Raw genomic sequence first — 21,852 nt, forward strand, 5'->3', positions numbered from 1 at the left:
TCAATCTCAGTTCTCCCATAGTCTTCAACCTTAGCCTTTAATAAGGCTAGCTCATCTGCATAACCATCAAATTGTGCAAGAATTTCATATTACTCATCTAGTTGTGCTTTCAAAGCCACTTTCTCTAACTCAAGAGTGTTGCAGTCTATTGTGAGAGTTGATACTCAAGATCATCTAAGGTCTTCCTTGACTTATTGGCTTGATCTCTCAACTCAATAACTATTTGTTCTTGCCCCTTAAGGTCTTTAGTGACCTTTTTCACTTTCTTCCTTTCTCTTTTAAGCTCTCTAAGGGAAACTGTGAGTTCAGCCTCTAGATGTGATTTTTCATCTTCCTCTTCTTCTTCTGTAAAATCTTCCTTATTAGAAGAATCTTCTTTATTTTCTTCCATATCTATTGAGACCATGAACATAGCCTCATCATCTTCATCATTAGATGATTCTTCAAACTCTTCATCAGATGTGTCACTGCATTTCTTAGAAACCAAGCTTTTCTTCTTGTCCTTGCCTTTCTTGTATCTGTTTGAGAAGAATTTCTTCTTTCCCTTGAAATGAATTTTCTTTTCACTTTCATTTTCATCACTTTCTATTTTTCCTTGGTTAGGACACTTGGCTGCAAAATGTCCAACCTTTCCACAGTTGAAGCATTTGAAAGGCAACTTGTCTTTATATTTTCCTGTTCCCCTTTTCAATTTTCTGGTGAAATGAGTTGTAACCTCATCTTCACTCTCATCAGTATCCTCCATAGACTGCTTCTTCTTCTCCTTGATTTTTAAATTTCTTATTGCCTTGAAAGCAGCTTGTTTGTCAGTGGACTTGCCCTTTTTCCATCTCATTTCAAGAGCTGTGAAAGTGCCATGCACTTGATCAAGAGTGATAGTGTCTAGGTTCTTTGCCTCTTCAATAGCTGACACCTTGGAGTCATACTTGGGCAACAAAGATCTCAGGATTTTTTGACAAACAACTGAATCTTTTAAATTGGCTCCCAGACCCCTAATAGAGTTGACCACTTCATTTACCCTGGTCATATAGGTGTCAATATTTTCTCCTTCTTGCATTAATAGACTTTCAAACTGACCTCTGAAGGTCTGAAGCTTTGCTTTCCTTATCTTTTCATCTCCTTCATAAATGTTCTTCAGTCTTCCCCAGATATCCTTAGCTGAGTCACAATCCATTACCTTAGCCAATGCTGAGAATATTGCATTCACAGCTTTTTTATTGTAACAATAAGCCTTCTTAGCTTCATTGTCAACTGGACCTCCTTCAGGTTCCTTGTACCCAATCAAAACCGATACCCAAACATTATAACCTAGTGAACCTAGGTACGACTGCATTCTCCTCTTCTACAAGATAAAATCAGATCCATCAAACTTTGGTGCATGTCCAGAATAACCTTCACTTGCCATACTGTCACTGCCGTTGCCTCTGGATCACTCAGTTGTTGATCAAACTGTCACTGAGTATCGGCTCTGATACCAATTGTTGTAACCCGACAGTCACTAAGAGGGGGGGTGAATCAGTGAGTCCAATTTCGATCCCCAAAAACCTGTCTGATGTCTGGCCAAGAAAAACCTGATATATCTGTCCCTATTTGCACAGTCGTATGCACACTTAGCCTCTCATAGGCACTTCCAAGTATGCACACCCATTCCATATTCTACGCACTTCAATATAAAAAGCAAACAACAAGCACCCACAGTACAGGGTTTTTACAAGGTTCGGCAATTTGCCTACATCCTTGGAATAGTGCCTGTAAAGGCTTCGTACCTACTCAATACACTACTTTTGACTGTACCCACAGTCGGGAGCACCCACACCCAATTTTCTCAAGCCGAAACTGAGATGGCACTCGTAGTGCCGATACAATGTGTAGCACCCACTACACGGGAGCACCCACTTCCGGTACTTAGCACCCACTAAGCACGAAATAAATAATACAATTAAATTGGGCTTATATCAATGCCCTACAGTCAAGCTCTGCCTAGCATATGCATCCACAACTAGTTAGCATGCTTACAGTTCATCCACAACTAACCTAGCATGTATACATTCATCCACAACTAACCCTAACATACACACATGTAATGTAAAATCAAAGGTTAGAGAATCTCACAACCGATTGCTTGGGATGACTGGAAACTTGTACTGACAAGTTTGGTGCTCACACCTTCTCTCTCCTTGGCTTCTTGCTCTTCAAAGCAAACACATCCGTGCTTTCTTCTCTTCTTCCTTGGCTTTGAGTTAATGTACCATTAACACACTTCAACCACCTCTTTTACCTTCTTTAATGGCCTAAGAACATTTATCATCAAGAATGTATGTTCATTCAAGAACCAACAAAGAGGGGGAAGCTTCTCCTACCAAAACCGTAGCATTCCTTCACTCAAACCTCATATTTCTTGCTTCCATTGTGTAGGGCTTGAAAAAACAAAGAAGTTGCAACTTGATTCACCCAAATCCGAGTTAAAATGAGGGAGATATGACCATTTGAAGTTAGAGCAATGAGATAGCCTGAAATGGAATCTTCGTAGGGGTGGCGTAGGCTACACCGGCGGCGCGCGCAATAGGGGCGAAATCTGACCGTAGACCTCATATAAAAGATCTTGTAATCTAAGCCGTCGGATTAAACCAATGGACAATAGATCCAAACCATTAAATTTGAATCTTGATGACAACATCATGACGTAAGCGCTGACATCGTCAGAAGTGTTGTCGATCTATGATTGGTTGCTTTTCCGGATTTTAAGGGAGCTTGTCTCCCACTCACAAAAGAGAAATGCATATCGACCGTTGGATCTGAATCCTCCATGATGCTCTAATCAGATTTCATGAGATCATTAAGATCGAAATCTTTTTTATACATTCTATACATGAGCGAAACACTACAACATACCTTGATAAGGTGTAGCGCCAGTGCATCAAGAATTATGCACCTAACCAATCAAATTCTACGCGCAAGCATCTATCTCGTTTCTTGATGCACCTAACCAATCAAATTCTATGCGCAAGCATCTATCTCGTCCATGTCAGCGCAAAATCTCAGCAGCCTTTGGATGAGCATCAAGCCTACGTGGTCGAATCTTGGCCATCCATTTCACTTCCCTTTACTCCTCTTTATTACAAGCAAACCCCTGCCTCCATATGTTTCAGTGCTTAAAGACCCCTTGTAACTCAGACCTTCAAAATCTTTAAATTACACAAAAGCCCTTCAAATTTCAAAAATAAATTCCGAAAAATCCACCCAACACCAAGAGCAGCTGATAGATTTTCGGTTTGGATTTTCGAACCGACTTTACGGAAACAGTTATAACTTTTTCATACTATATCTGATCGAGATGAAACGAAGTGCGTTGGAATCGTAACTGGATGCTCTACGACTTTTCAGAAGACTCAATCATCTATGTAAAAAGACCAAAATACTCCTAAGACTCAATCATCTGAATCATCTATGTAAAAAGACCAAAATACTCCTACACCTTTCCAATGACGTATCTTTCTCATACGAAATCGAAATGCCATGAAATCAGAACCTTTGGAAAGATTGTATTTTTTTCGTATTGTTACATGTAGAACACTTCCTTTAAAAAATTCATCTTCAATGCCGAAACTGCCCTCGACTGCCACAAATATCGTAACTTCTTCATACGGTATCGGAATGTGACGAAATCAAATGCACTGGACTAGGTAAATTACAATCTTTTTTTTTCATGAAGAACCGATCTTCCAAAAATGTCATTTTCACTGCCAAAAATGCCCTCGATCGTAAATAGGCCAATTTTGTCAGTTTTGACCCAGAAACCCGCACCACCTATTAATGATGTATTAAACCACTCCATGCATACCAAGCTGCTCTGTTATCTCATCGGTGACACTGGACACTGTCATGTCATCATTTTCATCCACGTCACCCAAACTGACCTCGTCATCACCGCCACGTGACCGAATAGCCAACAAGGACAACCATAAAACAACAGTTTTGTTGTACAATAACAGAATATTCTTTTCCCTTATACTCATGGGCTGCAACTAAAGGCTTTGGCTAGATGTCTTTGAAGCACATGAACTTCGACCAAGGTCTTCGGCTTGGTGGGAATGCTAAACATTTTGTATTAGAATAACTAGTTTCGTTGATATTTTGATATATTCATCTGTGGTTTGAAAATGTATTTTTGAGTTAAGATTTTATACTCGATTTATGATGTAGAACATTGATTGCATGTTCCACGAGTGTCATGCCATGGGATTCCGTTTATAATTTGCTTTATTTTTCTTTGATTTGTTGATCTTAGAAATAAGTTTTTATATTAACCTTTTTTTTCCCACTTATTAAATGCTATTTAAATCATTGTTAAATCGTCGATTTTTTTTTCTCTACAGGAATGGTTATAAACCTAACAAAAGTTATAGGGGATGTAAGTTGGACAACATGCGTATACATTTTTCGTATGGTCATCATGTTAACCTAAATGTGAATCTTTCATCTTTTATATTGAGTTTCTGTTGGACATGATCAAGCCTCAATTCTCTGAATTATGATACACGTGGATTGTGATGTTCTTTAATGATCAAATGCGTAAAAATTGGGCTCCTGATTATGTGCTCAATTAGAAGATTGCTATAGGGAATCTTTTTGGGTGCATCAAACTTAAACTCTGATCATATGTTTTGGATAGTTGTAATTGATGTTAAATTAATACCACTGCTTATTCTCTACTATCAATTGAATACTTTGAATACTTTTTGCTCTATAAATTGCCACAATAGTGTTAGTTTTCAATTTAAGTGTTTTTTGCTCTCGCTTATGCTTTATTGATTTTGTTTAGCCGTGATTTCATGATGTGAGCATGATTTTAATTTTTATTAATATTGGTTTTAATATTTTGGGAGTTTGTTTGCAGGATGTAAATTCATAATATTTGAAGGATGACTATTTAGAAGAGCTAGATCAAAGAGGGTTTTAATAAATTTAATGATTGGATTGTTATCTTATTTGATGCCCTATGCTATGATTAAAATTGCAAATGTGGTTATATTTATGAAATATGACTGTCAGAGGTTGAGGTTTCAATGCCCGGATAGTAATCCAGATTGCTTATTGCTTGTTTAATAAGCTTGATGAAAATGGATTCCATTTATATTTTTTACTGGATTTATGTACTTTATTTTATTTCTTCGTCTAATGGTGTTTAAGTTGACGTTAAATCCTTAAATTTCGCATTTCCTTTAATTTTGCATTCTTCAGGAATCATTTGAAATTGAAAAAAAGGGTTGAAGGGTGTGTGCGTATGACAGTTTGGGTAATAAATCTTTTCATTAGCAACTTCCTTTCAATTATTATATGTTACCATTATTAATGTCTTGGTTTGTTATAGAGGTTTTGATGGATATGGGACTTTATCATTTGGTTTATAATAAGTTAACTTTATAAATAAAAGGGGTCCTCCTGACAACATATTGACTTATTTTAATAAATTATGTGATTATATTTTTACTTCACGTTGGTGGTTGAACGGTGCAAATTCAAATTTGGTTGGGAATTCTTAAAATCAATTATTGTTTTTTAACATATAGGAAAGTACACCATGCCCTGCAACTCAACTTACCCCCCTCCAAACCCTTATTAGGATTATAATCAACCTTGGAGAAGGAAAAAATTCAACTTAATCAAAAGCATAAATAAAAAGTGAAAAAAATTAAAAAACGGATTTTTTCGGCTGCCATGACACTCTTCAAACATGCAATCAACAATATATCCAACACAAAATGAGTATCAAAAACTCAACCCAACTAGCTATGCATTAACCAATCAAAATCCTACAAACGAAATTGAAATAAGTAACCATACATAAAATCTTAATGAAAACCAGAGATCAATGAATCAAAACATCAATGTAACCCCTTCTAACACAAACCGCCAACACTAGATTTTAAGACTCACATCCCACCAAAGACCATGGTTGCAGCCCATGAACCCAAGGCACACTCCATTGTATAATAAACCACCAACTATGGCTTTTCAACCAAACCTGTAGAAGAATTTGCGTTCAACATACAATGTGAAAAAAAATATATATTTTTATATCAAATCCAATCAAATGGAGTTTTATATTGTCAAGAGGACACCCTTTATTCATAAAGTTAGTTTCATGAAATAGATCTCCTCATTTCATAAAATATTTGTACATAATAAACTTAATAATTAAGCACTAATTCATCAAAACCTTTGTAACAAACCAAGTTATTAACAATAGATCCACATAATTATTGAAAGGGAAATTCCAAATGGAAGATTCTTTACTTAGGTGTAATATACACTCACCTTTTATCATTTTCTTTCAATTCCAAATGGTTCTTGAAGAATAAAAATTTCAAGAATTTAATGTCGATTTAAACGCCTCTAAACCAAAAAATAAAATAAGAAAAATAAATCCAATCATAATTATAAATGGAACTCCCTTTTAAGAAGCTCTTTAAACAAGCAACAAACAATCTGCATTCCTATACGAGCATAAAAACCCCAACCCCATCGGACATGCTTTCATATCCTTTATATGCTACGTATCAATTTCAAAGAAGAAAATATAAACCATATTGAAATTTTAATCATAACACAGAACATCAAATCAAATATCAATCTAATCATTATGTTTATTGAAACCCCTTCAATCTAGCTCATCCAAACAATATCCTTCAAATATCGTGAATCATATATCCTGCAAACCAACTTCCAAAAGAGTGAAACCAATATTAATCAGAACTTAACATCATAGTCTCATCAAGAACTCAAAAAAGCTAGGCAAACCACAAAGCCGCTTAAAACAAAACCACAGTTCCTCACACACTTATAATTCTCCCACCTATGTTGCATCAACAAAGAACACAAAAAAACTAATATAAAAAGCTGGTGCCATTATGTTTAGTTATAGAGCAAGAAGTATTTATTTAACACCAATAAAAAGTATCCAAAAGCACGAGCAGAGAAATTTTATGCTTATATTTATATCGTACTTCCTGGTACTCCATTCTTATCCCAGTTGTATCATTTACAAATTTATACAGTCGGTCTTTATTTGGTGATTAATAATCACCTTATTACTTTTTATTTCATCAAACCCCCCCAAGGTTGATACAGTGAATGAAATCAGAACTCAAATTTAATCCAAAAAAAAATATTTATACGTTCTTTATCAATCTAAAACCAATTGAACATCCAACAAAAAATTGATGACCCCACCTTTCAAGTTAGAGTTAAAAACTTTCAAGCTCAACTTGAAAAGAAAGTTTGTTCTGAAATTCCTACTGCTTTTTGGTCTAAGAAAACACATTGTTACTCTTCCATATAAAGATAACTTTTTCAAAAACCTAATTCCCACAAAAACTCGAGCAACTTAAACACCTGATCATTTAAGGAAAACTTTCAAGAAGAAGATTTCTGAACTCCTTACCAAATGTATTATTAGACCTGGTAAATCTCCCTGGAGTTGTACTGCATTTTATATAAATAATAATGCTGAAATTGAATATAGTGCACCCAGATTTGTTAACTATAAACCTTTATATAAGATTCTTAAATGGATTCGGTACCCTATCCCTAATAAGAGGGATCTTCTCCATAGATTATATGCCTCCAGCATATTTTCTAAATTTGATATGAAATCTAGGTATTGACAAATTCAGATTGCAGAACAAGACAGGTATAAGACAACTTTTGTTGTCTAATTCGATCAATACGAATGGAATGTTATACATTTTATCTTAAAAAATGCTCCATCTAAATTTCAGAATATAATGAATAAATTTTATCCCAATTATGCCCCCACTGAAACTATCCACCCCCGTCACTCCCTCTGAAATTGCAACCATCTACCGTCATGACCATCTTCATCCATCCACTGGTGATAAAGACCCGATATTTCTATGAAAGAATTCGAGAAACTCAAAGTGCTCAAATTCAACATTGTTATAGATCTGCTTATCTTAGGGCTTATTCCAAGCTCAACATAATTCACATCATACGACATCGTGAATGGGATCCTTCGCCCTCATTTAAACGAGAATTTCATGATGCCACCGACCTTAAATTAAAGTCATACGATTAAGCAAATTATATCAAAGCTTCGGACATATTCTTATATCAGAATGATCATGAGACCCATTCTTGGTTCGTAAAGTTTCGACTTCAACGCACCTTATCAAGTGTGCCGAATTGATTTCTCCAATGATTCTACATATGGAAACCACTTCCATCAGAGTTCCTTTCAACGGCTCTTCAACAGTCAATCACCAAGTTCAATGAATTCAATCAACCTATATATAAAAATCAACCCCCACGGCCATGCTCCATATCCTTTGTATGTCACGTATCAATTTCGAGAAAGAAACCAATATTAATGAAAACTAATATAATGCTCCCATCATAAACTCAAACAGCTATGCAAAATCAACAAATCATAAACTAGAATAAGGAATAACCAAGGGATCACAAAGCCGCTCAACCCAATACAACATATCCCAAGGCACTCCTATAGCTCTCCCTACTATGTTGAATAAAAAAAAAAAAACTTATCAAGAAAATTGGAGCCATTATGCCTAGTTGTAGAGAAAGTTATCAATTCAAAGCAAGCGGAATTTATTAAACACCAATTAAAACTATGCAACCATATGATCAGAGATGAGTTTGATGTGCTAAAAAAGATTAACAATAGCAAGTAATCTAGTTGATCACATAATCAGAAACCAAATTTTTATGCATTTGATCACTATGGAACATTGAAATCCACGTGTATCATAAACTAAGGAATTAGGCTTGATGTTATGCAACAAAACCTCAATAAAAGATAAAAATATCCTCATATAGGTGAAGAGGATGGTTGCATAGAAAGGTATACCCATAGCTTACGGTTTAACTTATATCTCCAAATAACCTTTGTAAGGATAGAAAGAAAATATTCAACGACTTAACAATGATTTAAATAGCATTAATAAAAATGGGGAAAATTTTTCAAAAACAGATTTCAAAGATCAAATTATAAATGAAACACCCTAACCCTACCATGACGATCTTCAAACTTGCAATCAACCACCTACTTTGTATACCGAGTATCAGAAACTCAACCTAACCAATTAAGCATTAAACAATAAAAAAAACTACGTACAAAAATTGAAATAAGTAATTATATATAAGATCTTAATTAAAACCAGAGACGAATAAAATCAAAACATTAATAAAATACTTTTAACACAAACAGCTAACACTAGATGTTTAAGATTCCCGAGACGAATAAAATCAAAACATTAATAAAACCCGTTATAACGCAAACCAATAACACTAAATGTTTGAGATTCACATTTAAAAGCCAAAGACCTTGGTTGCAGGCCAAGAGCTACCAAGACATCTATCCAAAGCCCTTAATTGTTGCCTGCAGGCCCAAAGAACAGGAACACTCCTTTATTGTACAACAAACCAACTATATCTTTTCAAGATTCCCAACCAAACATGAAGAATTTACGATGTTTAAGAAAAAACAATCTCAATATTTATTAAACTAAGTCCAATCAAACATGTATCTAAGTTGCCAAGAGGACCACCTTTATTCATAAACTAGTTTATGAGTTTGATCTCACTACGTATCTATATATAATAGACCAAATAATCAAACCCCTCATCCATCAAAACCTCTGTAAAAAACTAAGGCATTAACAATGGATTCATATGATAATTGTAAGGGAAGATCCTAATGTAATGATTCTTTACCCAGACTTTGCAGCTCGTATAAACCCACCCTTCAATTCTTTCATTCAATTCTAAACGGTTTCTAAAGAATGGGATATTCAAGGAATAAAAGTCTACTTAAACACCACTAAGCCATGAAATAAAATAAAGCTGATAAATCTAGTCAAAAATATAAATGAAACCTCATTTCATCAATCTCTTTAAACAAGCAATAATCAATCTACATTCCCCTCCGTGCATTGAAACTTCAACCCCCAAAGACATACTTCATATCCTTTGTACACCGCGTATCAATTTCAAGAAAAAAAATATTAACCATGTAACATTTTTATCAAATAATACATCATCGAATCATATATCAATCAGACATCATCAAATCATATATCAATCAAATTATTATATTCATTGAAACCCCCTCTGATCTCTTACAAACAACCATCCGTCAAATATTTTGAATCGCATCCTGCAAACCAACTCCAACAGAATCAAACCACTATTAATCAAAACTAATATCAACAGCCACCATGAACTCAAATAGCTAAGCAAAATCAACAAAACATAAGCAACAAGTAATAACATAAGTAACAGGGAATAACCAAAGGACCATAGAACTGCTCAACCCAAAACCACATATCCTAAGACCCTCATAAACTCCTCCCACCTGCGCCGCAACAACACAAAACAAGAAAACTTACAAAGGGAACTAGTGCATTGTGCCAAGTTATAAAGCAATCTGAAAACTAAATTCTAAGATCACAAAAAGAGAATAATAAATCAAATAAAGATATAAACCCCTCACATGACGCTCTAACCCGCAAGCCCATGGCACAGAAACAATCTTTTATTGTATAATAAAACACCAACAAATTTTCAACATCCCCTACCAAAGTTGGAACAGAATTTGCATTGATCAACTACAACGTAAAATAAAACCATAATCGCAAATTAGAATAAGTCCAATCAATATGTCGTTAATAGGAACCCTTTACTCTTTATTCATGAACCCAACTCCATTAGGATGCATATCGTTAGGAGGAACCCATTTATTTATAAATCCAACTTCATGAGTTCATAAACCAAATAATCAAGCCCCTTATCCATCAACACCTCCGAAACAAACTGGGACAAACAATGGATACACGTATTAGTTGGAGTGAAATTCCTAATATAATGATTCTTTACCCAGACTTTGCGTCTCATATACACCCACCCTCACCTTTTCATTCAATTCCAAACGGTTCCTGAAGAATGGGAATTTCAAGGATCAATGTCGACTTGCTAAACCAGGAAATAAATTAAGGTAGATAAATCCAATCAAAAATATAAATATAAATGAAACCCCCTTCCATCAAGCTCTTTAAATAACCAACCAATCTGCATTCTTATTTGAGTAACAAAATCACATCCCCCACAATCATGCTTTATATCCTTTGAATACTGCGTATCAATTTCAATAAAGAAAATATTAACCATGTATTCGATTTTAATCATAACATAGAGCAATAAATCAAATATCAATCCAATCACTGTTTATTGATACCCTCGCTGATTTATCTCTTCCAAACAACCATTATTCAAATATCGTGAATCACATTCTGCAGACCAACTCTCAAAAGATTGAAACCAATATTAACGAAAACTAATATAATGCTCCCATCATAAACTTGACTAGTTAAGCAAAATCAACAAAGCATAAGCGAGAACAATGAATAACCAACAAACCACAGAGCCGCTCAATCCAATACAACATATCCCAAGACCCTCCAATAGCTCTCGCAACTATGTTGCATCAACAAAAAGAACACGAAAAAAAAAAAAAAACTTATCAAGAAAATTGGAGCCATTATGCCTAATTATAGAGCAGGAAGTTATCAGTTCGAAATAAACGATATTTATTAAACACCAATTACAACTATCCAAACATATGATCAGAGATTAGTTTAATGTGCTAAAAAAGATTAACAATAGCAAACAATCTAGTTGAGCACATAATCAAGAACCCAATTTTTATGCATTTGATCAATATGAAACATTGAAATCCACGTGTATCATAAACCAAAGAATTAGGCTTGATGTTATGCTACAAAACCTCATTAAATGATAAAAAGATCCACAGATAGGTGAAGAGGATAATCGCATAGAAAGGTATACTCATGGCTTGCAACTCTTATCTCCACATAACCTATGCTAGGATTATAATAGTTCTTAGAAAATGAAAAAATTCAACGACTTAACAATGATTTAAATTTCATAAATAAAATGGGGGGGGGGTGGGAATCCAAAAACAGATTTCAAAGATCAAATTATAAGTGAAACACCCAGCCATGACGATCTTCAAACTTGCAATCAGCCACCTACTTTGTAAACCGACTATCAGAAACTCAACCTAACCAACTAAGCATTAAACAATCAAAACCCTGTGTGTGAAATTGAAATAAGTAACCATGTATAAGATTTTAATTAAAACTAGAGACGAATAAAATCAAAACATTAATAAAAACCCTTTCAACACAAACCGCTAACACTAGATGTTCAGGATTCCCACCCAGCAGCCAAAGACCTTGGTTTTAGGGCACGAACTCCCAAGACATCCAGTCAAAGACCTTGATTGTCGCTCCCGAGCCCAAGGAATAGGAACACTCTTTTATTGTACAACAAGCCACCAACTATAGCTTTTCAAGATTTCTGACCGAACCAGAGCAAAAACTTACGTTGTTCAACAAAATCCGATATTAAGAAAAAACAATCTCAAAATTTATTAGAATAAATCCAATTAGACATAGTTTTAGGTTGTCAAAAGGACCCCCTTTATTCATAAACTAGTTTATGAGTTCGATCTCACTCGCCTTCTTAATGTATCTATGTATAATAACAATCCCTTCATCCATCAAAACCTCTGTAAAAAACTAAGGCATTAACAATGGATTCACATAATAGTTGTAAGGGAAGATCCTAATGTAATGATTCTTTACTCAAGACTTTGCAGCTCATATAAACCCACCCTTTAACCCTTTTATTCAATTCCAAACGGTTTCTGAAGAATTAGAAATTCAAGGATTAAAAAAGTCTACTTATAAACATCCCTAAACCAGGAAATAAAATAAAGCAGATAAATCCAGTCAAAATATAAATGAAACCCCCTTTCAACCCTTTTATTCAATTCCAAACGGTTCCTGAAGAACTAGAAATTCAAAGATTAAAAGTCTACTTAAACATCCCTAAACCAGGAAATAAAATAAAGTACATAAATCCAGTCAAAATATAAATGAAACCCCCTAGGAAATAAAATAAAGTAGATAAATCCAGTCAAAATATAAATTAAACCCCCTTTCATCACTCTCTTTAAACAAGCAACAATCAATCTGCATTCTCATCCAAGTATTGAAACCTTAACCCCGAAAGACATATTTCATATCCTTTGTATGCTGCGTATCAATTTCAGGAAATAAATTAACATAGCATTTTTATCAAAGCGTACATCACCAAATTAGATATCAACCAGATTATTATATTTATTGAAACCCCCTCTGATCTCTTACAACCAACCATCCATCAAACATTTTGAACCACCCTGCAAACCAACTCCAACAGAATAAAACCAATATTAATCAAAACTAATATCAGTTGCCATAAGCAAAATCAACCAAGTATGAGCGAAGGAATAACAGAAGCGACAAGGAATAACCAAGGGACCATAGAGCCGCTCAACCAAAAACCACATATCCTAAGACCCTCCTAAAGTCATCCCACTTACGCTGCTGCAACAACAAAAAAACAAAAAAAGCTTACAAAGGAAACTAGTACCATTGTACCAAATTATAAAGCAAAAAGTATTCGATGGATAGTTCAGAATACGCGAGGTTATTTATTTATCACCAATTACGACAATCCAAAATATATGGTCAAATAAGTTTGATGCGTCAAAAAAGAACTCCTACAGTACTCTAGTTGAGCACAATCAGGAACCCAATTATTATGCACATGATCACTAAGAAGCATCACATTACAATCCACATGAAGTATAAACCAAACAATTTGGCTACATCTTATTCAAAAAAAGACCCAAAAAAGATAAAATACTCACATATACGAGAAGATGGCTCTATAGCAATGTATTCCCATGCATTCCAACCCATATCCCCACTAACCTGTTAGGTTTAAAATCATTCCTATAGTAGAAAAAAATCTTATGACTTAATAATAATTAAATAGCATTAATAAAAAAAAGGAAAAATAAAAATTTCAATCTCCAAAAACTAATTTCTAAGATCATAAAAAAATAATAATAATAATAATAATAAATCAAACAAAAAATCAAACCCCCTAACATTACGTTGTGGCCCACAAGCCCACAAGCCCACAAGCCTACACAAGCCTATAGCATAGGAACAATCCTTTGTTGTACAATAAAACATCAATACATTTTCAGGGCTCCCCTACCAAACCTGGAAAAGAATTTACATTATTCAACAACCAATGTGAAATAAAAAAACAAAATCGCAAATTTAAGCAAGTCCAATCAATATGTCGTAAAGAGGAACCCCTTTACTCTTTAATCTTGAACCCAACTCCATGATGATGCATTTCGCAAGGACGAAGCCATTCAATCATAAAGCTAGTTTCATAAGTTCCATCTCTCTGCAGTTCAAGATGTAACTGTGTATCATAAACCAAATAATCAAGCCCCCCCTTATCCATCAAAACCTCCGTAACAAGCTAGGGCATTAACAATGTATTCACATATTAGTTGGAAAGCAGTTCCTAATGGAATGATTCTTTACCCTAACTTGGCGTCTCATATACACCCCTTTAACTGTTTCATAATTTTAAACGATTCCTGAAGAATAGGAAATTCAAGTATTAACGTCGACTTGCTAAACCAGGAAATAAAAGAAGGTAGATAAATCCAATAAAAAATATAAATGGAACCCCCTTCCGTCAAGCTCTTTAAACAAGCAGCAACCAATATCCATTCCTATCCAAACATCAAAATCACATCCCCCCACAGCCATGTTTCATATCCTTTGAATGTTGCGTATCAATTTCAATAAAGAAATTTTTAATCATGTATTCAATTTTAATCATAACATAAAGCAATAAATCAAATATCAATCTAATCACTATGTTTATTGAAACCCCCTCTAATTTAGCTCTCCCAAACAACCACCTTCAAATATCCCAAGCAACCATCCTTCAAATATCATGAATCACATCCTGCAAACCAAACTCCCAAAAGATTGAAACGAAATATAATGCTCCCATCATAAATTTGAACAACTAAGCAAAATCAACAAAACATAAGCGAGAATAAGGAATAACCAAAGAACCCCAAAGCCGCTCAACCCAATACTATATACCCCAAGACCCTCCATAGCTCTTCCAAATGCGCTGTATCAACAAAAAGAACACGAAACTAACTTATCAAGAAAGCTAGCACCTAGTTATACAGCAAGAAGTAATCAATTCAGAATAAGCTGTATTTATTTATTTATTATCAATTCCAAACATATGATCAGAGACGAGTTTAATGTGCTAAAGAAAATTAACCATAGCAATCTAATCAAGCACATAATCAAGAATCCATTTTTTATGCATTTGATCACTATAGAACATTAAAATCCACTTGCATCATAAACCAAGGAATTAGGCTAGATGTTATGCAACAAAAACTTAATAATAAAAAGATCCACAGATAGGTGAAGAAGATGGTCATATGGAAAGGTACACCAATGGCTTGCAACTCATATCCCCACATAACTTTTGTTAGGATGTTAGGATTATAATCAATTCTAGAGAAGAAAAAATTCAACGACTTAACAATGATTAAATATCATTTAATTAAATGGGAAAATTTTTCAAAATTAGACTTCAAAGATCAAATTATAAATGGAACACCCTGGCATGACGCACTCTTCAAACTTGCAATCAACCACCTAATTTATAAACCAAGTATCAAAAACTCAACCCAACCCGCTAAGCATTAAACAATTAAAACCCTGCGTATGAAATTGAAACAAATAACCACGTATAAAATCTTAATTAAAACCAAAGACAAATAAAATCAAAACATTAATAAAACCCCTTTTAACACAAACCACCAACACTAGATGTTCAAAATTCCCGTCCAACAGCCAAAGACCTTAGTCGCAGGCCACAGGCTCCGAAGCCAAACCCCTTGATTGTTGCCCATGAGCCCAAGGCATAGGAACACTCCTTTATTTTACAACAAAGGACCAACTATGGCTTTTCAAGATTCCCAACCAAAGCTGAAGAAGAATTTCCGTCGTTCAATAACCATCCAATATGCCCAAAAAACAATCTCAAAATTTATAAGAATAGGTCAACTTTGATGTAGTTCTATGTTAAGAGGACCCCCTTAATTCATAAAACTAGTTCATAAGTTTGATTTCTCGCCCCTTCATGATGTATCTGTGCAGCAAACCAAATAATCAAGCACTATACCTATCAAAACCTCCATAGAATATTAACAATGGATTCACATAAACATGCACCCATTCAATTCCAAACAATTCTTGAAGAATGAAAAATTCATGGATTTCAAGTTTATTTAAACACCACTAAATCAGGAAATAAAATATAGTAGTTAAATCCAGTCAAAAATATAATGAAACCCCCTTTCATCAATCTCTTTAAACAAGAAAGCAACAATCTGCATTCCCATCCGAGCATCGAAACCTCAACCCCCAAAAGCCATGGTTCATATCCTTTATATACTGCGTATCAATTTCAAGGAAGAAAATATCAACCATCTATGCAGTTTTAATAATAGCATGGAGCATCAAATCTAATATCAACCCAATCATTATGTTTATTGAACCCCCCTCTTATCTAGTTGTACCGATATCAATCATAGTTGTCAAGGCGTCGCCTAGGCGTCCAGGCGTTTACCTGAGGGTTAGGCGACAATCGCCTTATTGCACTGCATGCCGCCTTGTGTTTTAACACTTATTTATGCCAAATATCATTTAAGTAAATGTTTTTTATATTTGTTATTTCATTTACTTAAGATATTATTCATAAATAAGAAAATACCCCCTATTTGAATCCAATAAAAATAGTTTAAAAATCAAATTCTAAAATGATAAAAAGTCAACCACCCAGTCCAAGAAGAAAAACTGGATTTTGGTTATAGGGGCGATTTTCAACTTTTAAATGCTGGATTTTTTCTCAATTATGAAAATTTTATAAATTCTATCATGTTAAAGCATTGCTAAAAACCAAAAGTCCGGTAAAATAATTTTTTTTTTTTTATATCCATAAAATTATTTTCATTCAGGCGATTTTACCAGCATTCGCACACTTGGTCATTACAACTGATAGAAAAAGTCTAATGTAAAAACAATATGATTTGACCAGTCAAACTTATTATAGAACCAGAGCATTTCTCTAAATTTTGATTTTTTATAACTTAATATGACTTAATGTTAATTTTTTATGATTTAATATGGCTAAATGTTGATTTTTAATGACTTGATGTTGCTTAACCTTGATTTTTTATTATACAATGTATATATAGCTTACTAAATAATGTTAGAAAATAAGAAAAATAAAATATAAAAATTGGTCGCCTTGTTCGTCTCAAGGCGTGCGCCTTCTCGCCTAGGCGCTTAGACAACCCTCCACTGCCTTGGTTCGCCTTGGCACCGTGACAACTGTGATATAAATTCAATCGTTATTCTTCGAAACCCCCTCTTATCTAGCTCTTCAAAACAGTCACCGTTCAAATCATATTAATCACATCCTACAAACCAACTCCCAAAAGATTGAATCTAACATATTAATCAAAACTAATATCATTCTTCTGTCATAAATTCAAACAACTAAGAAAAATAAAAAAAGCATAAGCATGAACATGGAATAGCCAAAGGACCATAGAGCCACTTAAATCAAAAGCACAATTACAGAGACCCTCTTATAATTCTCCCATCTATGATGCACCAACAGTGCAGGAAAAACCCAACAAAGAAAAGCAGTGCCAATGTGGTCACTTATAGAGCAAGTACTAGTCAATGGATAGCTCAAAGTAAGCATTGGAATTGATTTAATAGTCAATTTCTACTATCCTACACATAATTAGAGAAGTTTGATACGCCAAAAAAATTTCCTATGGCAATCAAGCTAAGCACATTCAGGAACCCAATTATTATGCATTTGATCACTATCCATGTGAAACTAGAGAATTGGGCTTTATCTCATCCAACAAAACCTCAATAGTAGAAAAAAGAAGATTCATAAAGAGCTGAAGAAGAAGGTTGTATGGAAATGCATACACGTGCCTTGGAATGCATATCCACCAAACCTTTTTTAGATTTATAACCATTGCTGAAGAAGAAAATTTCAAATTAACTAGGATATAAATATAGCATTAATTGAATTGGAAAAAAAATTCTGAAATCTGATATTGGAGATTATTAAATTAGAGAAATAAATAAAATTATAAATGGAACCCCATGATATGAAGCCCTTCAAACAAGCAATTGACAATCTACTTCATAAAACGAGCATCAAACACTCATAACAGCCACAGCCATGTTTTAACCAATCACACCCTATGAAGTACAGCTGGGAGACTCATTCCTTTGTTAGGGACACCAGATAAACACTGAAGAATAGGAAAAACCAGAGAAAAGCCCAACAAAAATCCACCAAACAAATCTAAGTTCATCAAGTCCATGACAAAGTCTATCAAAATTTAAAGGAACTTGCTGTCAAACTCTTCAAGAGGTATTCCGACTTGCAAAACCGTCAATCAAAGAAACAGAGTTTCAACATACAAAACAATCAAGGTTTAGCTCTCTCATCCAAAGAGAGAGGGTGTTAAAGAAACAGCAAAATTCATGCAGATGGAGGCCAATAGTACGAGAACATTCCCTTATTGTACAGAAAACCACCAATCATAGAAGTTTAGGATTCTCAACCAAACCTGAAGAAATTACACTGTTCAACAACTGACCCAGGATGTACCAATCTCCAAGGTTGCCCTTTATCAGCGTTATGATGCATCTGTGAATCATAAACCAAACAATCAAGTCTCTCATCCGACAAAACCTTTGTAACAAAGATGGACGTTAACAATAGATTTGCATACTAGTCCAAAAGGAAACCTATTGAAGTTTTTTTTAACTGATCCTTGCGGTCTCATATACACACCACCCATTAACCTTCTTCGTTCAATTCCCAACCGCGCCTGAAGAAAACGTGGAATTAAGGACTTAACTTCGACTTAAAGATCATTAAAGCAGTAAATAAGAATTAAAGAGTTAAATCCAGTCAAATTTATATGAAACCCCCTTCATCAGGCACTTTAAATAGGCAGGTAGGCAATCGTAAACCAAACACAGGGAATCAAATTAGCGATCATTCCAACCATTATATCCATGAAACCTCCTTATATCAAGCTCTCCAAACATCCAATTAACGATCTGCTTCCATAATAACCATGCTTCACATCATACAAATAAAATCCTGCAAACAAACTCCCAACAGGTTGAATCCTATATTAATCAAAACTGAGATCCTCCTCTGATCATAAAATCAAAAAAAATCGAAGCATAGGGAGTCAAATTAGAGATCAATCCAACCATAATAACCATAAAAACTCCTCTAATCAAGCACTCCTAACATCCAATCAACGATCTACTTCCAAAACAACCATGCTTCAAAACTAAGATGATCGCAATTTTAATCAAAACTAAGACCATCCGCCTGTCATAAACTCAAACAACAAAGTAAAATCGACGAAGCAGAGGAGAGAACCATAGAATAAAGCAGAGGAGATAACCATAGAATAATCAAGAGATTGTCGTGCCTCTCAGACGAAAACCAGAATCCTTGAGCCCCTCCAACAGTTCTGCAACATATCCTGCACCCAAGAAAATTCCTAAAAAAACAGAACCGCAATGATTTACCAAGAGTGGTTGGTATTTATAGAGAGAGGTTTTCGATGGCGGCTCAGATTAAGCGGTGAAGTTTATCTAACGCTGGAAAAACTACTTTCTATGTTCCGCATCTAGGTCGGTGGTTGTGTTTTCGGTGGAGTATTCACGAGGTTTCCTCGAATTTAAATAGGAATGTGCCAGTGAATCGGCCAGATGGTGAAATTTCGGAATATATTACAAGAATATCACGAAACGGCTAACTTAGGCAACTTTTTTATGCATTATAAAATTTTTAATTTCAGAAAATATTACATGAAAATCACCAAAACGTAACATTGGCAACTTTTTTATGCATTAAATTTTTTTAATTTCAGAATATATTATAAGAATATCCAAAACGGCTAACTTTGGCAACTATATTACTTATATGCCATGCGGCATGCTTATTTTCTATTGAAATTTGATCAATGATCCATTCACACATTCACAACATATACCCAGCCAAACATTGATTTTTTTTTAGTTTAATTAATAGAAAAATAACCAATTTGAAAGTTTCATCTAGATCATACAAAACATTAGTGCTCCTAATTAAGGGTGTCAAAAAAAAAAAGACTCACCCTAGCTCGCCTTGAGCCCGAACAAGGCGTGACCTGATATTTCAGCTCATAGGGTGGTTAGGATTGAGAATTTCAGGTCCAAGGCAAGGTTAGCTAGTTGAGGTCTCAACCCAACCCAATTCAAACAAATTCAACTCGACCATATTAAATACATAATAATATAACTATGTTAATAATTATAAATGAATACTTTTAAAAAATATATCAGAAAAACTTTTTCGTTTTTCACACTATACATATATACGAACACCTTAGTCTTTGGTCTATGTAATGCATCAAGATCAAGCAACTAAGAAACCAATAGTATTGGATTAAGCCCTGTCCAATCAAGGTTCATCAAGGTTGATCTGGCTTGAACTAAGCCCGAGATGGTTGGGCCTAGGCTGAGATATACTAGCCACCTAGGGCTAAGTTGAGCTTGGGTTGAGCGAAGATGCCTTAGGGTTTGGGCATCTACCTCATTAGTAGGCCTAAGACAAAAACTAGGTGTTGCATAGATTTGTATGCATCCAAAAATAAAAGAACTATGCTCGAAGGAGGTAGTGGTTAAGTCAAAAAATAATTTTTGTAGGTCTTCAGAGATGCTCTAAACCTCCTTTCACTTGTCATCCCCCCTGCTTTGCCTGTTGCACCTCAAGTAGGAGAACCCTTGAGCCTCCTTCAATAGTGTTTCCTATCAATAGGTACTCATCATCAGTAAAGAACACCTTCCCTCAAGAAGAAAGTACACTGCCCAACTAGTCATATTAGTGGTAGGGTTAGAGACTACGGCACAAATGATTTTGCAGTTGAAACTTGGTATGGTAACATTCAAGAAGACAATTGGGGGTAGAAAGTATATGTTGTGTTGGAGACGCTTGCTTGGTAGGTTGGATAGAGTTAATCCACCATAATGCAGGGGAAATAATCTTAAAAGGGTTTGGTTTATGTTTGGCAAAAATTATGTTATTAGACCAATAAAGTAACATAAATATTGAAAGCAGAGAAGAAAGAATTCCATCATTTTGTGTTTCTAACTTTTTTTTTTCCGCCTTTTTCATTCCGAAAAACACCAAGTTGACATTGAACACTTTATTCCATTTTTTTTGTTCCCATAGAATGGAAAAGTATCAGAAACATTTTTCTACCAATTTCTTTATGTTATTTTACAATACAAAATTTACTTCAAATAGTTACCCCGACAAAGTACTTTTATGATATGATTTTTCCTATCCTTTCTTCTAGCTTCGATTATGTGTAACCTATATGACTAATTGGGGACAATCTATCTATCTCATCAAAATGAATTGCACACTGGATTCTCGATGTATGCGTCCCAACTAGTCATATTAGTGGTAGGGTTAGAGACTACGGCACAAATGATTTTGCAACTGAAACTTGATATCGTAACATTAAAGAAGTCAATTGGGGGTAGAAAGTATATGTTGTGTTGGAGACGCTTGCTTAGTAGGGTGGATAGAGTTAATCCACCATAATGCAGGGGAAATAATTTTAAAAGGGTTTGTTTATGTTTGGAAAAAATTATGTTATTAGACCAATAAAGTAACATAAATATTGAAAGCAGAGAAGAAAAAATTCCATCATTTTGTGTTTCTAACTTT

The 21,852-nt window shown here is 34.5% G+C and overlaps 1 protein-coding gene across 27 annotated transcripts in view; it reads right to left on the reverse strand.

Annotated features, from left to right (window-relative positions):
* LOC122076566 overlaps positions 1-19,795 on the reverse strand; it is a 39,428-nt gene extending 19,633 nt beyond the window's left edge. For 8 of the 27 annotated variants that reach the window (XR_006139523.1, XR_006139518.1, XR_006139521.1 and 5 more), the window contains exon 1: positions 18,677-19,795. Coding sequence is in view for 2 of the 27 variants with exons in the window: in XM_042641937.1 (XP_042497871.1) it covers positions 13,457-13,490; positions 18,677-18,756; positions 18,842-18,940; positions 19,121-19,132 (225 nt within the window). In the remaining 25 variants the exon portion in view is untranslated. Of the gene's footprint in view, positions 1-13,219; positions 13,491-18,676 lie in introns of those variants that run through there. The other 19 variants (XR_006139530.1, XR_006139520.1, XM_042641934.1 and 16 more) reach the window with 13 other exon arrangements.
* Between the last annotated feature and the right edge of the window lie 2,057 nt (positions 19,796-21,852).

The sequence above is a fragment of the Macadamia integrifolia genome, chromosome 4 (genome assembly GCF_013358625.1).
Source record: "Macadamia integrifolia cultivar HAES 741 chromosome 4, SCU_Mint_v3, whole genome shotgun sequence".
Lineage (NCBI taxonomy): Eukaryota > Viridiplantae > Streptophyta > Magnoliopsida > Proteales > Proteaceae > Macadamia > Macadamia integrifolia.